At 60.1% G+C, this 22886-nt stretch overlaps 1 protein-coding gene across 3 annotated transcripts; it reads right to left on the reverse strand.

Annotated features, from left to right (window-relative positions):
- Window positions 1-12273: 12273 nt before the first annotated feature.
- On the reverse strand, window positions 12274-22760 carry Ccdc124 (coiled-coil domain containing 124). 3 transcript variants are annotated; one of them, XM_026389982.2, is made up of 5 exons: window positions 22724-22760; window positions 19050-19219; window positions 13396-13582; window positions 12877-12988; window positions 12274-12723 (listed from the first exon to the last, which is right to left on the reverse strand). In XM_026389982.2, the coding sequence occupies exons 2-5, from the start codon at window positions 19206-19208 to the stop codon at window positions 12519-12521; spliced, it is 663 nt and encodes a 220-aa protein (XP_026245767.1). In that variant the 5' UTR covers window positions 19209-19219; window positions 22724-22760; the 3' UTR covers window positions 12274-12518. The 3 variants fall into 3 exon arrangements, with proteins under 3 accessions (XP_026245767.1, XP_026245764.1, XP_026245766.1); XM_026389979.2 differs by having other exon boundaries at window positions 12877-12991; XM_026389981.2 differs by lacking the exon at window positions 22724-22760 and adding an exon at window positions 22626-22713 and having other exon boundaries at window positions 12877-12991.
- Between the last annotated feature and the right edge of the window lie 126 nt (window positions 22761-22886).

The raw sequence follows: 22886 nt of genomic DNA on the forward strand, positions 1-22886 counted from the left end.
GGGAACACCTGACTGTAGTTGTCACTGCCTGGGGACAGTCGTGTTTCCTGACTCTCAGAAAACAGCTGGACTGAAAGAAGGAAGGAAAGAGGGCGGGTGGCTGCTGGGCAGAAGGTGGCAGGGGGGCAGCTGATGGGACCGAGACTGAGCAGGACCAGGTGATGCCTCAGGGCCCAGGGTGGCAGATGGGCCCTGTTCTCTTCTTTCCTGAGCCTGTTCTGGCCACCCTGAGGTGGTGACAGTGTTCAGGGATGTGACAGGAAATGGAGGCCCTGGTGGTACCTGCCATGTCCACATAGATGGGGCTGGATGAGTGCCACCAGGGTAGGTACAAAAACAAACAAAATCCCCCAGAGTGCCTTGAGGACCTCAGAGGGACAGATCTTAGCTGTGTTGAGGAAAGTCCCTCCTCCCTCCTGAATAGCTGCTCCCTCGCCAGGCCCCCCCGTCGCCCCAGTCTCCCCCACCCCTCTTTCTCCTTCCACCTCCAGCCCTCTGCACTCCAAGTCCCCGCCTGGAGGGTGGGAGGGTCCTTCTAAAGCACACTATTGAGAGAGCCACCCACAGCTCCCCCAGGATCAGGAACACACCCTGCCCTGCACCCCAGGCCCCTGGTCACTGACTGCCTGATCCAGCCCCTGTACAGGTCCTGCTCCACGGGCAGCATTTACTGTGCCCACGGGCTGACCCTGCCCAACCTGCCTGCGTAGGCTGAGGCACTGCGTGTCTTCCAGATTCAAGTCTGACCTGTAAACAAGCCAAAGTTCACAAAAGCATCAGTCCCACCCTCCACCCCTCTAGCCCTGCCCGGGCCCCTCAGCCTCTGTGCCCACCTTCTCCCTTTGGAAAAAGCCCTTTATTCCCCTTTGGGCCCCTCGAGGGGACAAACTTGGGACAGTTGAGCTGGTGGTCTACTGAGATGGCACTGCTGCCTACTGGACTCCCGCCCCTTGGAGTCAAGGCCGGCAGTGGGTGATGGGCGTTGGGAGTGGACGCGGGTGGGGCACACGGGGCCTCTCGGGGCTGTATTCCAGGCAGAGCCTCCCATCAGCCTGTGGCTGCCCCCAAGGAGCCTGCAAATGAGCTTGGTAGCCGGCCAAGGCACCCCTGGGACTCACGCCCCGGGAAATGGCTGTGCACACTGGCTGAGTCCTCTGCTCACAGGCAGCAAAACAGGAAGTCCTTCCTCGGTGCCAGCAACCCCTGGGCAGTGGCCGAGGGTGTGGGTGCAGGAGGCTGGGAGACCCTCACAGGACCTCCGGGACCCGAGGCAGCAGCTGAGCAGGAGGGGACCTGGGCCTCCCCAGCCCCAGCCTCACCAGCTGTGCCTCCACTGAAATCCTGGAGCCTTCCAGAGCAGCCTGCGGGGAGCCTGTGCCCAGTGTGCCGGGGAGGGCAGGGCAGGGCCAGCGTCCCCTCCCTCCTCGCATTCACCATTCATTCACCTCCCTCTGGTCGGTTGTCCCTTCCTTCATTCATGTATCCACCCAGCTCCATCGCAGAGCCTCGTGCTGGGGACAGAGACCAGACTGTACAAACCACACTCCTCCTAGAGCCCCCTGGAGCTGGCTTCCCCCTAGGAGAGGGACAATCCTCTTCAAATAAGGATAGAAAACTAAGAATCCGGAGGGCTGGCGGTGCAACTCCATGGCGGAATGCTTGCCTGTGTGGCCCGGGCCCCCTCCCCAGCACCACCAGAACAAACGAATAGAACTTCAGGGCTCAGGCAGGAGGACTGCAAGTTCAAAGCCAGCCTCAGCAACGAAGCAAGGCCACTCAGAGAGAGCCTGGCTCTAAATAAAATATTTTTAAAAGGCTGGGGATGTGGCTCAGCGCCCTGGGTTCAATCCCGGGTACCCCCCAAAAAATTTACATACTCAGATACACAAAAGCACTGGGCAGAGAGCCAGTCAAGTCAAGAGAAACAGGACAGGGGCTGAGACCACCAGACTTCAAAGAGCTGGAGGCAGTGAGGCCCTGGGGGGACCCAGGAGGGTGTACTGGAGAGAGAAGCAGGAGACCCTTGGGATGGATGGCAGGGGCAAGCCGGGCAGAGAGTCCCAGGATGGGCAGGAGGCTGGGTGGGGTGACCAAGCAGAGCCACCTGCAGGGCTTAGACCCCTTGGGCTCTGGAGGACTGCAGGGCAGGAAGGGGTACAAGGCAGGCCAGGGAGGCTGGGGCAGGCAGGGGGCCCAGAGGCCTCTTTCCTGGGTCTCCTGGGATTTAGGAACCTGGGGTTCCTTCTGTCAGCATTTATGAAGCACTTTCTGTGTGCAGGAATAGGGCCTGTACTCAGGTGGGGACACCATGGTGACAAAGACACAAAAAGAGTCTCTAAATACATACATAAGACTCTGCTAATGAGCCTAGAGGGTAGGGGCTTTTCTTGTCGCTGGGGGTAGACGCCTAGGGATGACAGACAGGTGGGAGGCCACACCAGCAGAAGCGAGGAGTCCCCACAGAACATCTGGGGCTATCAAAGAGCTGAGAGGCCCCGTCCCTGCCCCAGATATCAAGGTCCCCTCCTTCACACTCAGGCTGGGATGCAGCAGGCTACTCCCCCTCCCCCTCCTGGTGGCCCCGACCTGGCCACCTGCCCTGCATATTCCTCTATGGCTGCACTGGTTTGAAAAACTCAAGTCCTCATCGGAGAAGAACCTCAGACTGTGACCTTTTTTGGAAACAGGGTCTTCACAGATGTCCTTAAATTAAGATGAGGTCATACTGGATTCGGGTGGCCCCTAATCTAATGATTGACGTCTGTGTAAGGAGGCTGTGTGTAGACACTGACACAGGAAGAAGGCCGGGTGACAACCTGAGGCACAGATGCATTCCATCAGGAGATGCGAGATGCGGGAAGAGGCAGGCAGGATCCTCCCTTGGAGCCTCAGAATGGAATGTGACCCTGTGACACCTTGATTTCAGACTTTGGGCCTCCAGAACTGTGAGAGAATCAATTTGTGTTGTTTTAAGCCACGATTTGTGGTCATTTGTTCTAGCAGCCACAGGACACTCATACAGTGGTGCCGGGCCATGTGCCTCTCTGAGCCTCAATTTCCTCAGCAAGGCAGTGAGGCCCCTTGGAGAGCAGAGGGGTAAGCAGTTAATCCCCATCAAATGTCCCAGGCACACAGCAAGTGCTCAATGGATGCTTGCAGCTGGTACTGGCCTAATTACTACGTGGACTATCTCAATAGGGACTCCTGGCTGACTCCTCCAGACCCCCAGAAGGATCTTTCTTGGTTGCAAATTGCACCATGTTCCTCTAATTCTGGGCGCTCAGTGGCACCCTCCCCAGCCCCCTGTGGCCTCCACACAGATCCAGCCTCTGCTGCCGGCTAACTCCTCCACTCACTCCCCTCTGGCTCAGGGACGCCTCCAGGATGTGCCCCCGGTGTTCCCCAGGCACAACAGAGCCCTGCTTTTCCCTCCCTGTGGTCCTTGACCCAAGGCAGAAGCCTGGTCCCAGTTTCCTCGTCCCCAGCCCAAGCCTATTCTGGTCCTACCCACCTAACACCACCAGATGCCTGCAGCCACGGCTCTGACCCCTGCCACTTCCACTCTGGCCCTGATGGTCCCCACCTTCCACAGCAGTCATGACAGCTTCTGAAAACCCTAAATCACATCAGCCCCCTCCCCTGCTCACAGCCCCTCCATGGCTGCCCAATGCGCTGCAGTCAGTTCCCTTACCTCAGCCCCTGTGTTCCTTGCCTGCCAACTTCTCTGCCTTCGCCTCCCTCCACTCTCTCCTTTGATCATTCTGTTCTAGCTGCAGTTTCTTTCTCAGTGTTCCTCAGACATGCCAAGCTTGTTCCCACCTCAGGACCTTGGCACATGCTGTTCTCTCTGCTGGGTCTGCCTACCTCTCTCCCCTACCTCTCACTTGGTTGGTTCATCCTCTTCCTCATGGTCATCTCCCCGGAGAGGTCCCTCTGCCCACCTACAGGGAACCTTGCCCTTCCCCTTGAAGAAGCTCTTCTGTGTGTCGACAGGAGACTCCCTTGGTCATTCTCATACACCACCACGTTCCAGTCTCCTGCCAATACATGTCACTTTCTTAACTGATGCCCCCATGAAATTCCACAAGGACTGACCTGGACCTGTCTCGGTCCTTCTATGTCCCCAGTACCCAGCCCAGAGCCTGGCACACAGTAGCCAACTGCCCGGTATTTGTGGATTCACTGAGTGACCATAACATCCCCCAGGGGAGCTCACGGATGACCCCAAACGTCAGGCAGTGTCTGCAGGGGAAAGCAAGCGGAGGCTGTGGGCGCCTTTGGACCTGGTTCAACTCCATCTTTTTCTAGCTGTGTGACCCTGGGTGGACCACCAGGCGCTCTGAGCAAGTTCTCTGCTACCCATGATCAGCGGAAACAGGAGGTGACTTTCGAGGGGCTCTAGAAAGCAATCGTTGCTATTACTTTTAGTATCATATCGTCGTCATCTCAAAGGCTGGCAATTTTTCCTTCAGTTATCAGTCTTTCTGTCCAACCCTGGTCCACCCCCAACCCCAAAGGTGACCCGAGGCTCCACTCACTCACCCTGGGTGCAGGGTTCTGTCACTGAGCTGCTGTCCAGGGGTCTTCCGTCCCAGCCGCGGGCTGCTGTAGCTGCTGTGTCCTCTCAGGACCTGGAAGGAGCAGAGAAGGGGAAGGGGTGTGGGCTAAGACAGGGACCAGGGGAGTGGCTTCCAGAGCAGATGTGTGCCGCGACTCCACGTTGAAAGTTAGGTCACTTGGGAAGTTTTAAAGAAACTTAAAATCGGTGGCTTTGCCTGTCCTGCGGGGCCTTGGGGAGCCCTGGAGGACGCTCCCGTTTCCACTAGGTGCTGGACACTGACTGCTCTCTCTGCCCTTCCCCAGGCTGGTCCTGTCCTTCCCCAAGTCCCTCCACGGTTCCTTTCCACTTTCAGTGTGCTGGGAGGGGCTGGTTCGAGGGAGATGGAGGGGAAACCCAGCCAAGAACTCGAATGTCACAGAGGTCCTGTCTTTCACCAGGATCTGGGATGGGGGCAAGGGCCACCTGGATGGCACAGAGGCCTCCTCTTCCAGCTAAGGGGGCCCTGGAGTTGATGCTGGCCCAGGAGGGCAGCAGGGTGGTCCAAGGTCGCCCCTCAGATCTGAGATTCTGTCCTGCTTGACTCAAAGAGCTTTGGTTCTTTCATGTGCAAACCCCCCCCCCCCTCACCTCAAGGATTCCCTCTGACAAGGTCTTGGGCATCCTGAAGAGGCTGAGGGAGAGGGGGCCAGGGAGGACAAAGGAGGAAGAGATCAGAGAACCTAGGGAGAGAGCCAGGTCGGGCTCCTCAGCTCAGACTGGGTCTCAAGCTGATGGGGAGACACGGAAAATGAGATTGTAAGGAATATGCCCAGATCCAGGGCCCCCAGGACGGTGCCCTCCCACCCACCCTCAGGGTTGAACCCAGGGAGCAGAAGATTCAGAGATAGCCCACCAGCCGGTTCTAGGGTTAGGGAAGCTAATCCCCAAACCTGCTCTGCCCCTGCCCAGCTGGGTGACCTTGGGCAAGTGGTAACCCTCTCTGGGCCTCAGTCCTCCTTCCTTCAGTAAATGAGGGTAGGGGGAGCTTAGAGGAAAGACCAGCTGCCGACCTCAAAGGTTGGGGGTTCCCTCCCACTCCGCAGAGGAGGGAATCCCCACCACGCATCGGGGAAGGAACGAGACTATGGGAGGGAAGGGAGGGATCGAAGAGTCATGGGGGGCAGCACCCGGCAACGGAGGATGCCCCCGGCCTGGTAAGTCCCCAGGTCCCCACTCTCATCCCACAGGGGTCTGTCGCTGCATCCCCACACCCTGGAGTAGGAGCCTCCTCCTCCCAGAGATATGGGGGTGGGGTCCGGAGCAGACACAGGGCTCTGTGTCAGGGGGACACGAGAAGGGACGCTCGCTCCCTTCCACAGCTCCCCTTGGGATTGCCCCAGGCGGACAAGTCCCTGACCTACTCGCCCACCCAGGAGATGGGGGACGCCGCTGGGACCCCCGCCCTGGGATCCCCCGACTGCCCACTCACCGGCCAGAGGCGGCCGCAGCAGCCGGAGCCGGCGCCCGGCCCGAGCGCGAAGACAAGTGCACGGCCGGGCAAGGGCGTGAGAGCGGGAGGTGTGCGCGCGCCGCCGCAGAGCTGACCCCCGCCCGCCGCCCCGCCCCGCCCCGCCGCCCGGGAGGGGGCCGACCCGCGGGGAGCCAGGGAGGGAGCCGCCGCCGAGCGCCCGCCGCCGCTCTTCTCCAGAAAGGGGACAAGGAGGGAATCCCCCTCCGCGTCTCGCCGAGCCCACCCCCTTCAGGGGCGTGACAGCAATCTCGGAGGACGCTCCGAGCTGGGAGGCCCCTCGGCGGCTGCCGGCTGGAGGCCGCACGTTGTCCAGCCGGGGAAACTGAGGCCGGGAGAAGGGAAGCCCGAGGCCGGGCCGGCGCCCCGGCAGCGCTGGACACGGCTGCCCCCCGCACTCCGGGGCCGGATCTCCAGAATCCCGGGAAGGCGCCCAGCCAGCGAGGGGGCACAAGGCAGGGCAGGGGGCGCTGGCTCTGGGGACTGGGGAGGGTCCAGGGCGAGACTAGAGGCTCGGGGCAGCCGGTGACGTTGCCCTGGCTGGAAGGTCCCAGGGAGAAAGGGGGAGTCTAGGTGACCCGAAAACAAACAACAGGAAACTTCTATGTCTCGTGTTTGGATCGGTGATGTGTCCCCTCCCCCAATTCACCTGCCGGATCGCGGACCCCTCTGCGCCTGAATGGCAGAGGCCCCGGGCGACAGAATTGTGAAGGTCACTCGGCCAAATTAGATCTATGCGGCTCCCGGGGTCTGGATCCCTGGAGGACGGCCCGGGGGAACCCAGAGGAAACCCCTTCGGTGACCTTGGTCCTGCCCGAGCCCCTTTCTGAACCTCAGTTTCCCTCTGGTCAAAGGACAGCGCCCACCTCCAGGGTCTCTCCGGCTGATCTGTGGGGCCGCCGGCTTCGTCTTGCTGTTTTCCTCCTTTAGATGCCACCCCCACCCCCAAGAAAGCCTGGCGCCCTCCCAAGCCACCCCTTGCAGTGCCCCTCCCCATTTTTGAACCCCACCCACCTTCTGCCGCGGTCTGGGGCAGGGGGCATTCCTCTTGGGAGCTGAGAGGCTTCTACAGACCTCCATCCTTCCCCCCACCCCTTTCCTTCCATATATTCTAAAAATAGTCCTCCCCCCTCCTCAGTCCCCCAGCCGGGAGCACGTCGTGAAAGGTACTGTGCTCCCCCCGCAGGGACCCGGGATTCCGCTGGCGCGGGCGGGGCTGGGGGACTCGGACAGCGAGACGGGAGGAGGCTGGGAGCGAACCCCTCTCCCATTGTGTGAGTGAGACGCGCGCTCGGTGGGAGCCGACAGCGTGACCCGGACCGTGCGTGCAGGGAGTGAGAACAAAGGGGAGGGGGCCTCTCGGGTGTGGTCCGCGGAGCCGTGGTTGGGCATACCCAATACCTCCCTGGGGGCTGCTTCATGCTCCCTGTGGCTTGTGCTCGGGTCAAATACAATGAGGAAGAAAGTCAGGGGACAGCATAACAAGGGCTCCCATCACTGAGGGGTCCTCTGCAGATCGCGAGACCCCACCATCACCTTACGGAGCCCCTGATTCCTCCCCAGTCCGAAAGCTGGTCCAATCTCTGCCATCCCTCTACAGCCTCTTCTCCCTGACACAGATTTGTTCTCACCCATGTGACAGGTCACATCCCTGTCCTGCAAAGTGCCTTTCCCTCCCCCTCCCTCTTTCCTGAACCTAGAGGACCCTGACTTCTCCCAGGCCCAGAGTCTGGTCTCTCCTCCTGCTGCACCTCTTGCCCCAGTCCCAGAGCGTCTCCCCAGACCACCCAGTGCACTCTGGCCACGCCCAGCATCTTTCTGAACCAGTCCAGCCTGAACCTTTGCCATTGGCTCTCCCTCTACCACGATCCCCTTCCCCTGCTCTCCTTACCTCCTACCCCTTACCCTGGGTTCTCTTTCTGAGCCTGAATCCAAGGTCGCCTCCTGCCTAGAAGCCTCCCTTCTCAGGGCACATCACCCTGACTTACTGTCCTCACTGCTCTTGGCCCCTGGTGTGACCTGTACACTCACTCATCTTGTGCTTCCCCTAGGGAACCAGGAGCTAAGTGCCCCTTGGGCTTGGCCAATGGTCAGAGGATCCTGCTCCAGACCCACACCGCCCCAGGGATCACCCTGCACTGAATAAGGAAATGCCATCCAAAGAGGTGCTAGAAAGTGCCCTGGGGTCAAAGCACAGAAGATCCACCACAGCCCCCATCTGTGGCAGGGATGTCCCCTTGGGCAGCAAAATTAAAGAGTCAGGTGGCCACGTGTCCCCCACCCCAGACTGCTAAGCCATTTCCAAAATAACATGCCACTGGGGAAGGGACCCACAGGAAGTGAGTTCTTCACCTCATGAGTGGAAACCAGCCTGGAAGTGAAACTGTTCCAATGGCAAATAAGTGGGGACAGCAAAGACAATTGTGTGTGTGTGTGTGGGGGGGGTGCTGCCCTTTCCCCTCTCACTACTTCTCCTAACGTTTTATTACCTTACACTTTTGAAACCAAAGGGAAGGATAAAAGGAAAACCGCTTTGCTGAAGGGGACAAAGACCCAGAGAGGGTATGTGCCCCCATGGGACCAAGGGCTCAGCTGTCTTAGGCTGAGAAATGTAACCCTCACTCCCTAGGGCACCTACTATGTGCCACGTACTTATGGAACCAGAGAATGGGGGGGAGCGGGCCAAAAGCAGAGGACCCTGGGCTGGGCAGGATTAGTAGGTCCCCAGGGGTGTGTATGGGTGCCACGCCTTTGCGCCTTTCCTTGGCTGCCCGGGACTGGACTTCGGGCAGGAGTTCAAGGCCAACACGACGGGAGGTGAGAGGGCACCCCGTGTGCAGGGCAATGTGGCGTCGGGGACACCGAGACAAAGGCGGCTCCGCCAGGATCCCTAGGCGTTTAGAAAAACAACCTAAGGGCTGCCAGAGAAGGTACAGAACACGGAATGGGACACACATGATAAAATGACTCGTTTATCTGAAAATCAAATTTAAATAGATTTATTTTCTAAATCTGGAAATTTTAAACCGACACCCAAGCTGCTTTCTGCCACAGCGACCCCCACCTGCCACCCTGCAGGCCAAGCGCTGGGGGCGCTGAAAGTACCTCTCCCCGCCCCACTCCCCTCCCTCTACTCCTCCACCCCAAAGTCCCCTCCTGGTCTCTTTGTTCCTCACATTGTTCCCTCCGCTCCTCAGAGCCCCGGCTCCCCTCCCCCTCCGGGTTCTCTCATCCCACCCTCCCCTGTCCCCCACCCGAGGTTCGCCCTTCCCCGACACCCGCGCCCCACATCCCCACCAACCGCCCCTTCTCCGGCATCCGCCCCTCCTCCTCCCCTCCCGCACAGTCGCCTCCATTCCCCCTCCCGACCGCCCCCAGGGCGCACGAAGGGGAACCCCGGCCGTCGGCTCCGACCCGCGCGCAGGCGCAGAGCCACGCGGCTTCCCCGAGGCCGACACCGCCCCCGCAATGCGGCCTGCGCGCCCGGTTGTCAAGGCGACGGCGGGGGCTGGAGCGGAAACCTCGGGAAGACCCCGCTCTCGCAAGCTCCTCCGCCACCCCCTCGGCAAACCCCACTCCGGTTTGAGCCGGTTTCCCCACCCCGCCCCCAGTGCGCACTGCGGCTGGAAAGGATTCCCCGGCCCCCAGGGCGGAGGAGAGCGTGGGTGGAGGGGAATCAACGCATGCGCGCTGAGCCGCCGCGCGAAGGGAAAGCCCAGACGCGTGAGGCGAGCACCCCTTACGCAGGCGCAGTGCGCACCTGGCGGCCCCGCGGCTCCGCCCGGTCGTCCTGGCAACGCGCGCGGGGAGGGCTGGGAATGCACGGAACTCCCCTCTCACGCCCCCTCCTGGAGCGGGGATTCCCAGTTGCCAGCGCGCAGGCGCAGGCCTGGAATTCCGCAGGGGCGGGGCCGGAGCGAGCTGGGTCTTTTCTGTCCGAAGGAACAAAGTTATCCGCTTTGTCTTTATGTCTGAGGGCTCAAGGCGAGGCTCTCGGCTCCAGTCCTGAGTTTTAGCTTCATTCTGGTCCCTTTACCGGTCTCCAGGAGATCAGGCCACGCGCCGATCCGCCCAGGCGCCCCACCGTCTCGGTGAAGCCCCATTCTGTTTCCGGACGAGGCTGATGCTCCCGCCTGTTTCCAACAGGCTCATCACCACTGACCCCCGACCTTCCCTCCTCCCCCGCTGTCACGCGGGAGGTTCCTTTGCCAAGCCCCTCTTTAGCACTCGCCCTTCCCAGGCTCGAGGATTCTCAAGACAGCCTGGGGCCGGGACTGTCCCCCCCCCCCCGCGTTTTATAGGGGAGGAAACTGAGGCTTAGACCATGAAGGCCCTTGCCCGAGATCTTAAACGAGGTGCAGATGGGATTCGAACCCAGGCCTTCATTTGTGGAGCGTGATCTGGACCGGTTCTCTGGCTAGGACACCTGCACCCATGGATAAACTGGCCGTGTCCCAAGATTCTGATGCTGCTGTCACATGCTTGGCCGGGGCCTGGCATCTAGGGGCAGTTCTTTTGGCTGGTACAGTCCCCATTCCCTTCCTCAGCACCCCTGCTAAGCACTGTACCCTCCAGTCCCTTACTCCTCACTGAGGCTTCCTGGGGCTTTTTCCGTATCCCCCCCAAACCCTGAAGGCCTAGTCCCAGGGTTGGCTCCTGGGGGACCTCCAAACTAAGTCCTGGGCTCAATCTATTTTGGGTGGTTCTTTCCTATAGTGGGGATGGAACCCGGGCTTAGGGCATGCTGAGCCCCTCTGGCCACAGCTCCAGTCCTGCTGGGTGGCCTTTAATGTCAGTGACCACCGTTCAGCACCGGCCATACTATTCTTCAGCTGTAGCCAATTTTCAATGCACCTTCCCGTGGTCACAGGAGTTGTGACTGCCAGGCCTCTGTAATAAGGTTCCTTTTGCTTTTCTGTCCTTTGCTTGGGTGAAGAACTCCTATGCATCCTTTAGGTCCCTCCTCCTTGAGGCCTTCCCTACCTCTGGGCGGAGGCTGGCCGACTTCACCCCAGCCCTGACTCTCTAAGCTGGGTCCCCATCTGTGGGGACTTGCATCTCTCCTGGTGGGAGGAACCAACAGGGCAGAGGTGTGGAGGGGAACAGAACTGCTGTGCTGAAGGCTCCGAGGTCAAGGAGCAGTGGGCACAGGTAGGGCCTGCCCTAGACGGGAGCCCTAAGCAGCCCGGCAAAATCGCTAACCCCCCCCCCCATGCCCATCATGGGTGATCTCAATTCCTACAGTACCAAGGCCTGGCATACAGCAGGCACTCAACAAATATCTATTGCTTGTGTATGTGGTAGTAGAGATTGAACCCAGGGCCTGCAGTGCTGGCAAGCACTCTACCACAGAGCCACGTCCCAACCCTTTGTTTTTGAGACACGGTCTCACTAAGTCATACAGGCTGGCCTCAAACTTGTGGTCAGCCTCAGCCTCCCAAGTGCCTGGATCTTTCCCTTGCCTCATAGCCATTCCCAGGGCCAGTTGCTGTCCTGCCCTCTGTCCCTGAGCCCACGAAGTCAAGTGCTACAGATGATTGGCCACTACCAGCCCTCATGGGTGAAGGTACAGCCTGGATCAGACCTGGCTTTCCTCCCCCATGGCCCAAGCAATGTGCTCACCCCACAGCCTCGTGAACCCGCCTGCTGACCCTCTCTCCATGGATTATGGGTTCTAGAAGCCAGAAATGGGGTCAAAGCCCACCCTGTCTTTCCCACAGTCTGATAGGATGCTTGTTCCCACCCAGATCCACCTGCCTGCTGCAGCCTCTGGGCCCTGCCAGCTCAGCGCCCTTGTCCCCCCTCAGGATGCCATCTGACTCATCCTGTAAGGCAGGCTCAGGAGAAATCCACCAGTGGGAAGCCAGCCCAGAATCCCTCCCAGACGCCTCCCCTGTAGAGATGACAGCAGAGGAACCAGTATCCCCTCACCCCAAGTATGGTGGCAGATGAACACTGGCCTCCAACTGTCCTCTCTCCCTGGCCCTGAAATGCTACATGACCTTGGGCCAGCACATGTCTCTGAGCCCTGCAGGCTGCAGGAGAAGGTCATACGGGTCTCAGTGGACAAGTGTCATAGCTTGAAGTGGGGCCCTCGCCTTTCCCAGCCACGGTCTCAGCTCAGGTAAGGGCCGGTACCCAACGAGAACACTGCCAGCCGTCCCCCACCTCTGGCCGACCCTCCGCAGCTACCCACGCACACAGGCCTTGCCCACCGCCTTTATTGGGTGCTCAGTCCCGGGGCTCCACAGGTGCCGCGGGATATTGAGGGTGTCACTCAGAGCAGGGACCCACTGGCGAAAGAGGGTTGGCGGTGATGGCACACAGCCCCAGGGACAGGTACCAGGGTCCCTGGACTCTCTGAAATCCTCAGAGCTGATCCAGTGAGAGGGCATTCGCAGTCGAGTTGTGGCCTGGACCGCCTCTGGGGCGGTCCCCCCAGTTCTGGTCTCACTTGGGGGCGTTGAAAGGCAAGGCCCGCTGGTTCATGGGGTTGTCCGGAGAGCGCAGCCACTCCTTCTTCAGGAGCTGCTTCAGCTGCGACAGCCGCATGTTGGGGTTCTCCTGCTTGAGCCGGGGCAGCTGTGCTTCCTCGAAGGCGGTGAAGGCCGCCCGCATGCGGCGCTCGGGGTGCCGGTCCGCCTCTTCCGCCACGCTGGGAGCGCACAGGGCGGGCATTAGGGCGCTGGGTCGTTGCACGGTGGTGGGGTGGGTGGAGGTGTCCAGGCGCAGGTCCCCACCCCGCCCCCTAGGGAGGCCTGGCCCCGCCCCTCGGCCCCTCCCACCGGGAGCCCCGCCCCGCCCCTACCTGAGCACCGCGATGGCGTCCTCGATGGTGCGCGCCTCCACGCTGCCCTCCTCCAGCACGCGGCGGTTCACGTTCTCTTCGAGCGGCACCTCCAGATGGCTCTTGGTTTTCTCTGCTTGGGACAGGCAGACGGCCGGGTGGGTGGTGACAGAGACAGAGTCAGAGATGCAGAGTTCCAAGATGATGAGGCAGCGGCAGAAGCAGCCAGCGAGGGAGGAGGGGGCGGAGAGGAGCCGGGGCTGACCGGGAGGGGGCCGCCCCTGTGCCCGGCCCTGCCGGCAGCACGCTCCTCACCCCCCAAGGCCCTCACGCAGCGCCCCACACGGGGCTCAGGACCTCCCACTAGCACTCTGGGGAGCACCAGCCCTGGCGGGTGGGTGCGGATCAGTACACGCATGCGCACACCTGTGACGTACCAGCCACCCTTCACGTTAAAGGAGGCCTGCAGACCCCGGGGGACATCCCAGGGTTCAGCCTTCAGTGGCCAAAAGGGCCACTCCATAGTGACAGGCAGCCCACCTGTGTCGACGGTATCCCTGTGCTGATGGTCCCGACGCAGTGTGTCTTCAATTTGGGCCCGGGTGACCTTACTGGGGGCAGCGCGGGGCGCCTTGCCACCCTTGAGCTTGGAGTCCTCCTCCTCCAGCAGGCGCTGCGTCTCCTTCTTGCGCTCCAGCTGCTCCAGGCGCCGCTTCTCCTTCTCCTCCTGTGGGGACCGGTGTCAGGCTGGGGAAGCCACCTCACCGCACCCGGCTGGCACGTGGGGTCCTGGTGGTCATCCTAGCCAACCTGCACGGAGGCCTGGCGGTGTCGTACTCTGCTGGGTGTGGGGACACAGCGGGGCGCAAGATGGGCCCAGGGGCTGCCCAAGCGAAAGGCTCCGGTCCTATAGGAATGTGGGCAACAGGGGACCCTGGCCAGGACAAGCTGCCCTTGGAGAAGTGACTGGGGACAGGAGGAGGGGTGGCCAGAGTGGGGCCTTCCCTGGTGAGGGTGTGGCAGGTACAAAGGACTGATGGGTTTGGAGGCTGGTGTGGCTGCAATGGGCAGCTCAGGGGAGCCGCAGAGGGAGAGGGGCAGGAGGGTGGGGGACTGGGCGACGAGGAGCCTCAACACCCGCAAGAGGTCTGCTTTTGGTTCCAAGAGCCATGGGAAGTCTGGGCTCCTTTGGCAGCTGGGGGACATACTGTCCAAATGTCCCCAGCCTATTAGTGAGGGTGGGGTAGGTCCCGACCCGGCCCTGAGGCAGCTGGGCGAGGGACAGCTGGTCTGTGGGACTTGCGATGGCCACTGCCCGCCACCTGTGGGGGGAGGGGAGGTTGCGGTCTGTTTGTAGCCCAAGTGCAGCGAAGGATGCGCCCCGCCATCTGCCGGGCACCCCACAGGCCCTGCCCTCAGACACCCCATCTGCCTGTTCACGACTGGAAATTCACCAAGTTCTCCCAAGGACACCTGCAGCATTCCCTGGGGCACCACCTGTATCCCCAGACAGACCTGGCAGAACTGAGGGTCCCAGAAGAGGGGTCCTCAGCCTAAGGCCAGGCCGCACAGGAGGAAAGTGGGAGGGGACTAAAATCAAAGGTGTTTAAATGTGGCCACTGGGCTCTGCCCACTTCTGGGCCTGGGCACTGAGGCAGGGCCACTGGACTCTGAGATCAGTGTGCCACCAGTCAGAGGCTCCTCGACCCATGCTGGCACACTCCCCTACTTACTTTGCTCCAGTGCCACTCTGCCTCAGGGCCTTTGCGCTGGCTCTTCCTAGCCTGGAGTGCCCTTGCCCGGCCTCCTCCTCCCTGGTCAACTCTGGTGCCCCTGAGCCCGCCCACTACACCAGGTGGCTCTTCTCTGTACTCAAGATCCACCTTCCAGCCCTCTGATGACCCGTGAGCCTTGGTTGTGGGTGGTGGCTTTCTGGGCGCTGGCCAGACACAGGCAGGAGGAGGGAAAGCAGGCAGGGTCCCACCCCAAGTGCCCTCCTCCTCCACGGCTCCCTGGTGCTGGCCGTGGGCTGTGGTTGGAACATGTCCCCAAAGCTCGTGTGCCAGGAACTCGGTCCCCAGGATGGGGTGCTGATGGTGTTAGCAGGTGCAGTCTAGGGAGTGTTCTGATTGGATGGGGTCATGAATGGGACCCCACAGCGGAGGCATGTGACACGTGGCTTCCTAAGAAGAGGGAGGGAGGCGGAGTTGGCAGCTCTGCCTCCCGGGGCTGCTGTACCACAGACAGGGTGCCACCTCTCCTCCAGGCAGCCAGCCCGCTGTCCCCAGCCCTCGGGTGCCCAGCAGCTGCTGACAGAAGTGTGCCAGAATGGAAGAATTCTGGAAGGTTCCAACAACTCAGGAAGGACAGGAAGCACGTGGTCATCACTGCTACAGGACGGGGCAGCAGTGTGAGACGAGCATCCGACTTTTGTTAGGGTGTGGTGGTGGCTGCCTATGCCCCAGCTGCGGGGACACTGAGGCAGGAGGGACACCTGCGCACAGGAGCTCAAGACCAGCCTGGGCAGCACAGGGGGCCTGTCCCAAGACGTCTTCAAGGTGGGGCTGGGCGCACAGGTGGGAGGCGGAGCCCGCCAGCACCAGCCCAGGCCTGGCCCACCGCCAGGAAACACGCACAGTCGCGCACGTGTGCATGCACACACACACAAAAATACACACATACTAACACATTCACACACATACACTCATACACATGCAAACACAATTACACACACATAGTCATATATGCACACTCACAGACACACACACCTATATACACATGCACTCACACACACTGTCCCAAAATGCTCATACATATACACACTGACACACAAAATCACTCACAACTGACAAATTTACAGTGTACATACATACACTCGAACACATATTCATACACAATCACACATTCATACACATTCATACTCACACACACACTCAATCACATAAACTCACACTCAAAAACACATACATCCATTCCCTCACACTCATAAACATGAATGTTCACACAAACAACCACAATCAGACACCATATACACTTTCATTCACACATGCACACACACACAAATGCACACATGCATATTCACATGTATACTCACACTCCCCAACATACATGCACTGAAACTCAAATACACATGTACTAACACATTCACACATACATGCACATACACCCGTGCACTCTCACACCCACACATACACACTGAAATACATACAAGTGTGTGCACAGTGCTCACACACACACACACGTACATATGCACTCATTCACTCACATACACTCAGACACATGTACACTCACACTTATATACGACACACTGACACACTTGCATGGTCATGCACAAACACAATCACACATATGCACACCCCCACTCACACACTCATATGTACTCACATACACTCTCAGACACATTGACACACACCCACTTGCACACACTCAGACACACTTCCTCTCTCATGCACTCAAATCAGACACACATGCACACTCAAAAAGGCATGCTCAAATACAAATGCACACATATACAGACATACACTCACACACATGTATGCACATGTGCATACACTCACACACTTGTACACTCATGTACATCACTTAAACACACTCATAGATACGCTCACAGGCATACATACACACACATGAACACGCACACTCACACTCATACACACAAACCACACACTAGTCACACACATACCCACACATGCACACACACACTGACACATTCACACCCACACTCACACCCACACCTTCAGGCTCACCCTCATACACACACTGGCACACACCCTCATACACACACACACACACACAATTTTGTAAAGGCCACTCAGTTCCATACAGTAGGACAGTGAGCAGCTGGCAGCGTGGGTGGTGGGGGAGGGATGCTGCCACTTGGTGGAACACTTCAGAGCCACCAAAAATGAACCTTATGCCAGGTGTGGTGGCACAGGGTCACCCCAGCAGCTCATGGAGGCTGAGGGAGGATCGCGAGTTCAAAGCCAGCCTCAGCAACTCAGCGGGACCCTGTCTCTAAAAAAAATATTAAAAAGGCTGGGATGGGGCTCGGGGGTAAGTGCCCCTGAGTTCAGGAGCTGGTACCACAACCCCCCAAAACTGAGCCTCATCAGGGGCTGAGCTGGAACCCAGCGGAGGCAGTGCTCATGGCCGATGTGAAATGCCACCGCCAGGCTCCGGTCATGGCGCAGCCACTGAGCAGCCGGGACAGAGCCGGGCGGTGGAGGCACAGGGCGGGTGACAGGTGCTTGGGGGCCAGGGCAACGGGGATTGGCGGTCAGTGGTTTGGATTTTTTTTTTCATCAAAATAGTGCACTTGACTGTTGACCTTCACCTCCCACCAGGACCGCGTGCGGCAGCCAGCTCTGTGCAACTCTCACGGAGGAACAGGGAGGGGCCGGTGGGACCCCGAGGCTGGGACAAGGACCCCAGGCCGCCACACGATGGTGGAGAAGGGCCATTGGCAGCGCCACTAAATGCGGAGTGTCCAAGTGAGGGCCACCGTGGACACGGGAACCTGCCGCCCATATCGGTGCACTTTGCACTGCTACAGCGACACGCCCAGGCAGGCTACTCCACCAAGAAAAGAGGTTTATTTTGGTTCTGGAGGTCAGAGAGGTCAGGGGCTGGGTCTATGGGAATGGAGGTGGCATCGTGTGTCTGTCCCCTCTCCTTTATAAAGTCGCAGGACTCCATCACCGGCGCCACCCCATGACCTGATCTGACCTAATCCCGCCCCCCAAATCCCGGCTCTTCATCCACGAGGGCGGGACCTCAGGGGTTAAAGTGCCTGGAGTCGGCGACCACCTCATTCAGGGGATAGCGGGTCCAGCGCTGGCCGTTGGGGCGCGATGCCCGCCCACCGATGGCAACTGCGGTCGGGAGGGGGCTGCGGGGAGGGGCAAGGGGAGCGCGGAAGGTTCTGGAGCGGGGGAGGCAGGTGTGCGGAGGCAGCCCCCCAGCACTGTCCAAGGCCACTTCTATGCCCTGTGTCAACGTCTCTAGCGTAGGCGGGATTCTGCTGCCCGCCCCCAGCTTGTCCCCACTGCAGTGGGCCACTGCTCCACACGCCCTCCCAGGTGCGTGCCACATGGCGTGTGGCCCCACTCACCCAGGACAGGTGCTCTGGCTGCCGCCGGCCACACCCCAGGCCACACCGCGTAACTAGGTGCCAGCCCGGCTCCTGCCCCTGGGCCCGAGAATGCCGCTACCTGCTCTCTCTGTGCCTAGGTGTCCCCACTCAGAGGATGGAGACCACCCAACACCCAAGCACAGGCCACGGGAGGGGTCCAGGGGCCCGAGCTCGGGGCATGACCCACTCCCAGGCTGTGGCTGGGGGTCTCGGTCTGGAGGCGGGATTTTGGCCAATCCCGTTTTTCCGCAGCTCTCAGCCAGGCTGCTGGGGACTTTGGATGAGGGGAAGGAAGGACGTGGGGCAGGGAGGGATGGCCGCCGTGCGCTCTGTTTTGCTTGTGGAACCCAGAGCCTCAGTGCCAGCAGGCGCTCTGCCACCAAGCCTCCCTGCGGCCCTAGAGACTCGCCTCTAAAGAAAAGAGTAAAGACGTCCCAGGTCCCAGGGCATCCTGAGGGCGCAGAGAAGGAAACCAGTGACATTCTGGGTTTGCTGAAAATAAGACAGGGCAGCCCCACACAGGCCGAGGGGAAACAGGGACAAGCACCCTGGTGGCCACAACTGGATTGGTAGGACAGTAGCCCTGGGGCGGGGTCAGCGCACCTCACCAGACAACATGGGCAGAAACCAGGACGTGGCTGGTGTGGGTCGCTGGCACCACCTACTGGCCGCAGCAGGTCAGCACCGCCCTGAACCAACCAGTCCTGGGGAGCAGGTTGTGGTGAGCGCTTAGCACCCAGCTGCAGCTCTGCCGGCACCACAGGTGCTGAGCCGCACCCCTGGCCTCCACACCAGATGCCAGCTAATTGTGACAACCAAACACATCTCCAGACATTGCCACATGTCCCTCAGGAGCTGAATTTTCCAGCAGGACTGACCAGTCTAGCTCCACCCCCTCAGAGAGGAGGGGCCTGGCCCGCCATTCCCTAAATGAGGCCAGCGCTCACCACCCCAGGGCCTTTGCACAAGCTGCACCGGCTGTCTCCACCTCCCTCCCACCAACCTTCCAGGCCAGACCCCCCCCCAACTCCACCAAGCTGCACGTGGCCACAGCCCTGCCCACCTTGCGCTGCTCCTTCCTCATGACGTGTTTGTCCTCGTCCTTCCAGTACGCATCCTCCAGCTCCTTCTGCTTCTTGGCATCAGCTGCCGCTTTGGCCTCAGCCCTCCGTGCCCGGGCCGCCGCCGACTTGGTGTTCTCGCCCTGGAACTTCTTGGGCATCCCTCAGCAGGCTGCAGGGGGAGGACACTGCGGTGAAGGGGTGCTACCAACCCCCAGCACCCCAACACACACGTGGCGCTGTCACCCCCTGGGAGACCTCATGGTCTCCTCCCTCTCTGATATTTTATCAAGGTCAACTGGTGCCCATCACCCCAGAAATAGGAGGCTGAGGCAGGAGGATCGAAAGTTTGAGGCCAGCCTAAGCAACCTAATGAGGCCCTGTCCCAAAATAAAAAATAAAAAGCGGGGGACATGGCTCAGGGGTGGGGCCCCTGGATCACAAAAACAAACATCACCACCAAACCTGCAAAGTGAGCCACCAGAAGGGCGCAGCGACCCGAGTGCTGCTCTCCACCCCCATGTGATCCAGCCACCACCTCTTCTAGGCCCAGCGCCTGCCCATCACCTCAGGAGACCCCGCCCCTCAGTCACTCCCCACCCCAGGCCCTGATCTTCTCTGGGTCTCTGGTGACAGGATGTTCTGGACACTCGACATGAACGGAGCCACATGTTCTATGTCCCCTTGCGCATGGCTTCTGCCCCTCAGCCTCACGTTCTCCAGGCTCCTTCTCTGTGTCTTGGAGCCTGTCAGTGCTTCATTCCTTTCCTGGCTGCGTAATATTCCACTGAAGGATAAGCCACTTTTTGGGGTACCAGGGATTGAACCCAGGGGTGCTGTACCACTGAGCCACTCTCCCAGCCTTAACTTGCTGACATTGGCCTTGAACTCACGACCTTCTGCCTCAGCCTCGAGTAGCTGGATCACCCTGCGTTCCACCGTGCCCTGCTGACGTGCCAGGCTTTGTTTATCCACTCGTCTGCCAACAGGCATCTGCTGGACATCTGCGCAGTTTCTGCTTTTTGGCTTTTCTGAGTCATTCTACAGTGGGCCCCAGTGTCCCCTCCCACTCTGCCACTAGCAGGACTCAGAGCCAGTGACTCCCACAGCGGACGCTGGGGACCTCACACACCACGGCAGGTGCCCCCTTTCCTTAGTGGAGCACCTTACTCGGCCCAGCTCCACAGGGCGCTCCCCAAACCGGAAACCTGGAGCTGTCATTGGCCCCACTCAGAGGTGGGGAAGCCCAGGTCCCCGCCAGGTCACACAGGGCTCTACATGAAGTGTCACTTGCAAAGCCAGCTTCTCAGATGACAGGAAGGCATGCTGCAGGGACGCAGGGCCCTGGAGTGTCGAGCCCTCCCCCATCCCCGCCCCTCCAGAAACCCTGACAGCAGCCACCGAGGGGAGGTTCTGGACAGAGGCGAGGACGTGCAAAGGCCCGTTGGCAGGAAAGGGCTGGGCCTCACAGGCCAGTGCAGAGCAGGGGGGAGGGCAAGACGAGGGGTCCTGGGCCGAGGCAGCTCCGAGCAGGCCACGAACGCGTGCTCGCTGAGGCTGCTCTGGCCGCGGCTGTGGCGAGGCTGGGGTGGGCCGCACCATGGTGTCGTGGGCAGGGCTAAGCCTGAACCCCTCGGGGCCGGGCCATGATGGTAACCGGGAGGTGAGCGCAGGTGACACCGGGCACATTCTAAAACACTGCGTCCCTGGCTGGGCCTGGGGGGCCCACAGATGAGGCTTTGACAGTGTCAGTGACATACTCAGAGGTCCCAGAGCTGGCAGCGGAAAGCCAGGATTCCAGCCCTTCCCAGCCCCTCAGTCCTGTGTCCCTGACCACTGTCGTGCTCCAGGGTCCCCCAGCTGTCCCCCAAGAAACATCAGAGCAGGTCAGGATGCTGGGGTCACTGGAGCCCCTCAACCCTGAGGCTGGGCGGAGCAGGGCAGAGTGGGGACATGAGTTGCACCAAGGAGTGTGGAGCACAAGAGCTGGCTGTGTGACTAGCTGAGGTCCCTGAAGCCCCACTTCTCCTAGCCCTTCCTCAGACCCCTGAGTCTTACGGTACACCCCGCAGAAAACCCATCTGGGAGCCCCAGGAGACCACGCAGGTGGGGTCACTGCTCATGATGCAGACGAGGACCCGAGGCTCTCGCTAAGCCCCTTTGCTGCCTTTCCACCCACCTCCTTGCTTCTCCCCTTCCCTCACCGAGAGGCCTCTTTGCTGTTCTTCAAATCCTCAAGCAGGTTTCCGCCTCAGGGCCTTGGCACTTGCTATTCCCTCCACCTGGTCCTCTTTGCCCCTCTTTTTATGTAGTAAACGCCTATTTAAACTTCAGGGCCAGACTCGGGAGTTCCCACCGGCAGGAAGCCTTTCCTGAGACCTCCTCCGATTCTTTCAGGTCACAAACCTCTCTTGGAGACATGTACCTGGGTTGCTATTTTAGATTCATTTAGATGGTCACCTGATAAGTGTCCCTCTTTCCTACCAGGCTGGAGTGAGCAGGTGGCCGGCAGCACAGCAGAAAGATGCCTCACCAGAGCTGAATGAGCAGGAATCCCACCCTCCACGTCAGACAAAACCTATTTGTTGTTTAAACGGACAGGCTCAGCTGGCCAAGCTCACACAGACACCCTTCCTTTCCTGCAGGTCCCTCAACAAACACACACAGTAACTAGTGGGTGTGGGGTGTACGGAAAGAAGTGGCCGTGAGCTGCCTGGGTGCACGGGACTCCCCAGGCTGATGGGAAGATAGATGAGTACAGGAAGTACAAGATGCAACCGGCCAGGCTGGACCTGCAGCTGTGGCAGAGCACTGATGCACAGGCCCTGGCTTCCATCCCCAGCACCACGCCCCCTCAGACACAATCAGAGCTGTGAGGACACTCAGGGCACTGGGAGGGGGCTCTCTGACCCTGCCTGGGTCGATAGCCCCTTAGAAAAGGTACAAAATGGGCTGGGGCTGAGTGGCAGAGCACCTGCCTAGCATGTGCGAGGCCCTGGGTTCGATCCTCAGCACCACATAAAAATAAATTAAACAAAGGTATTGTGTCCGTCTACAACTAAAAATATTAAAAAAAAAAAAAAGAAAAAAGAAAAAATGAAAAGAGGGAACCCAGCCTGCGGAGGTGTGCGGGAGGCAGCTCGGGAAACGGGGGACTCCCATTCCAGGATGACAGGAAGGTGTGGCGGGCCTTCCAGCGGCACCAGTGGGCGAGACAGAGCCCTGGGGATGGTGAGGCGGTGGACTTGAGGACCCGCACGGGTGGGGTCCAGGGGGTGGGAACTGAGACCCACGTGACTGATCGCAGGTGAATGAAACAGAGGATAAAGCTCAAGGCTGCCTCCTCCAAGAAGCCCTCCTAATTGTATTCCCCGGGCCACCCCAGCCCAACCCCTAACGCCGCAGCCAGAGAATGTCCGCATCCTGCTGGGTCCTCCTCGGGGTGCAAGCTGCTCAGTGCAGCGTGGGGCTGGGTGCCCTCTGGGTTTCAGTCCCTGGGTCTGAGAAATGGGCACAGCCCCACCGCGGGTGCTGTCAAAACTGGGCACCAGAGGTGCTCCCGTCCCCGAGCACCCCACCTCCAGCCTTCCCGCGGGCAGACCCGCGCCGAGCAATCCCCGCAGGGCCCGTCGGCCCCCTTACACACGGGCTCCGCCCGCACCGCCGCTGCTCCTACCTCCTTCCTCCAGCGCCGGCCCGGTCGCGCCTCCGTGACGTCACTAGAGAGCCTGCGCGTTGACTTTCCGGTGGCGCGCTCTTATTACGTAACCATGCCGCGGCCATCTTGGTAAAGGAAATTCTGGCCCGGCCTCGGCCAGACTCTAAGTCATCAGCCATTT

Source organism: Urocitellus parryii, chromosome 3, assembly GCF_045843805.1.
Source record: "Urocitellus parryii isolate mUroPar1 chromosome 3, mUroPar1.hap1, whole genome shotgun sequence".
NCBI lineage: Eukaryota > Metazoa > Chordata > Mammalia > Rodentia > Sciuridae > Urocitellus > Urocitellus parryii.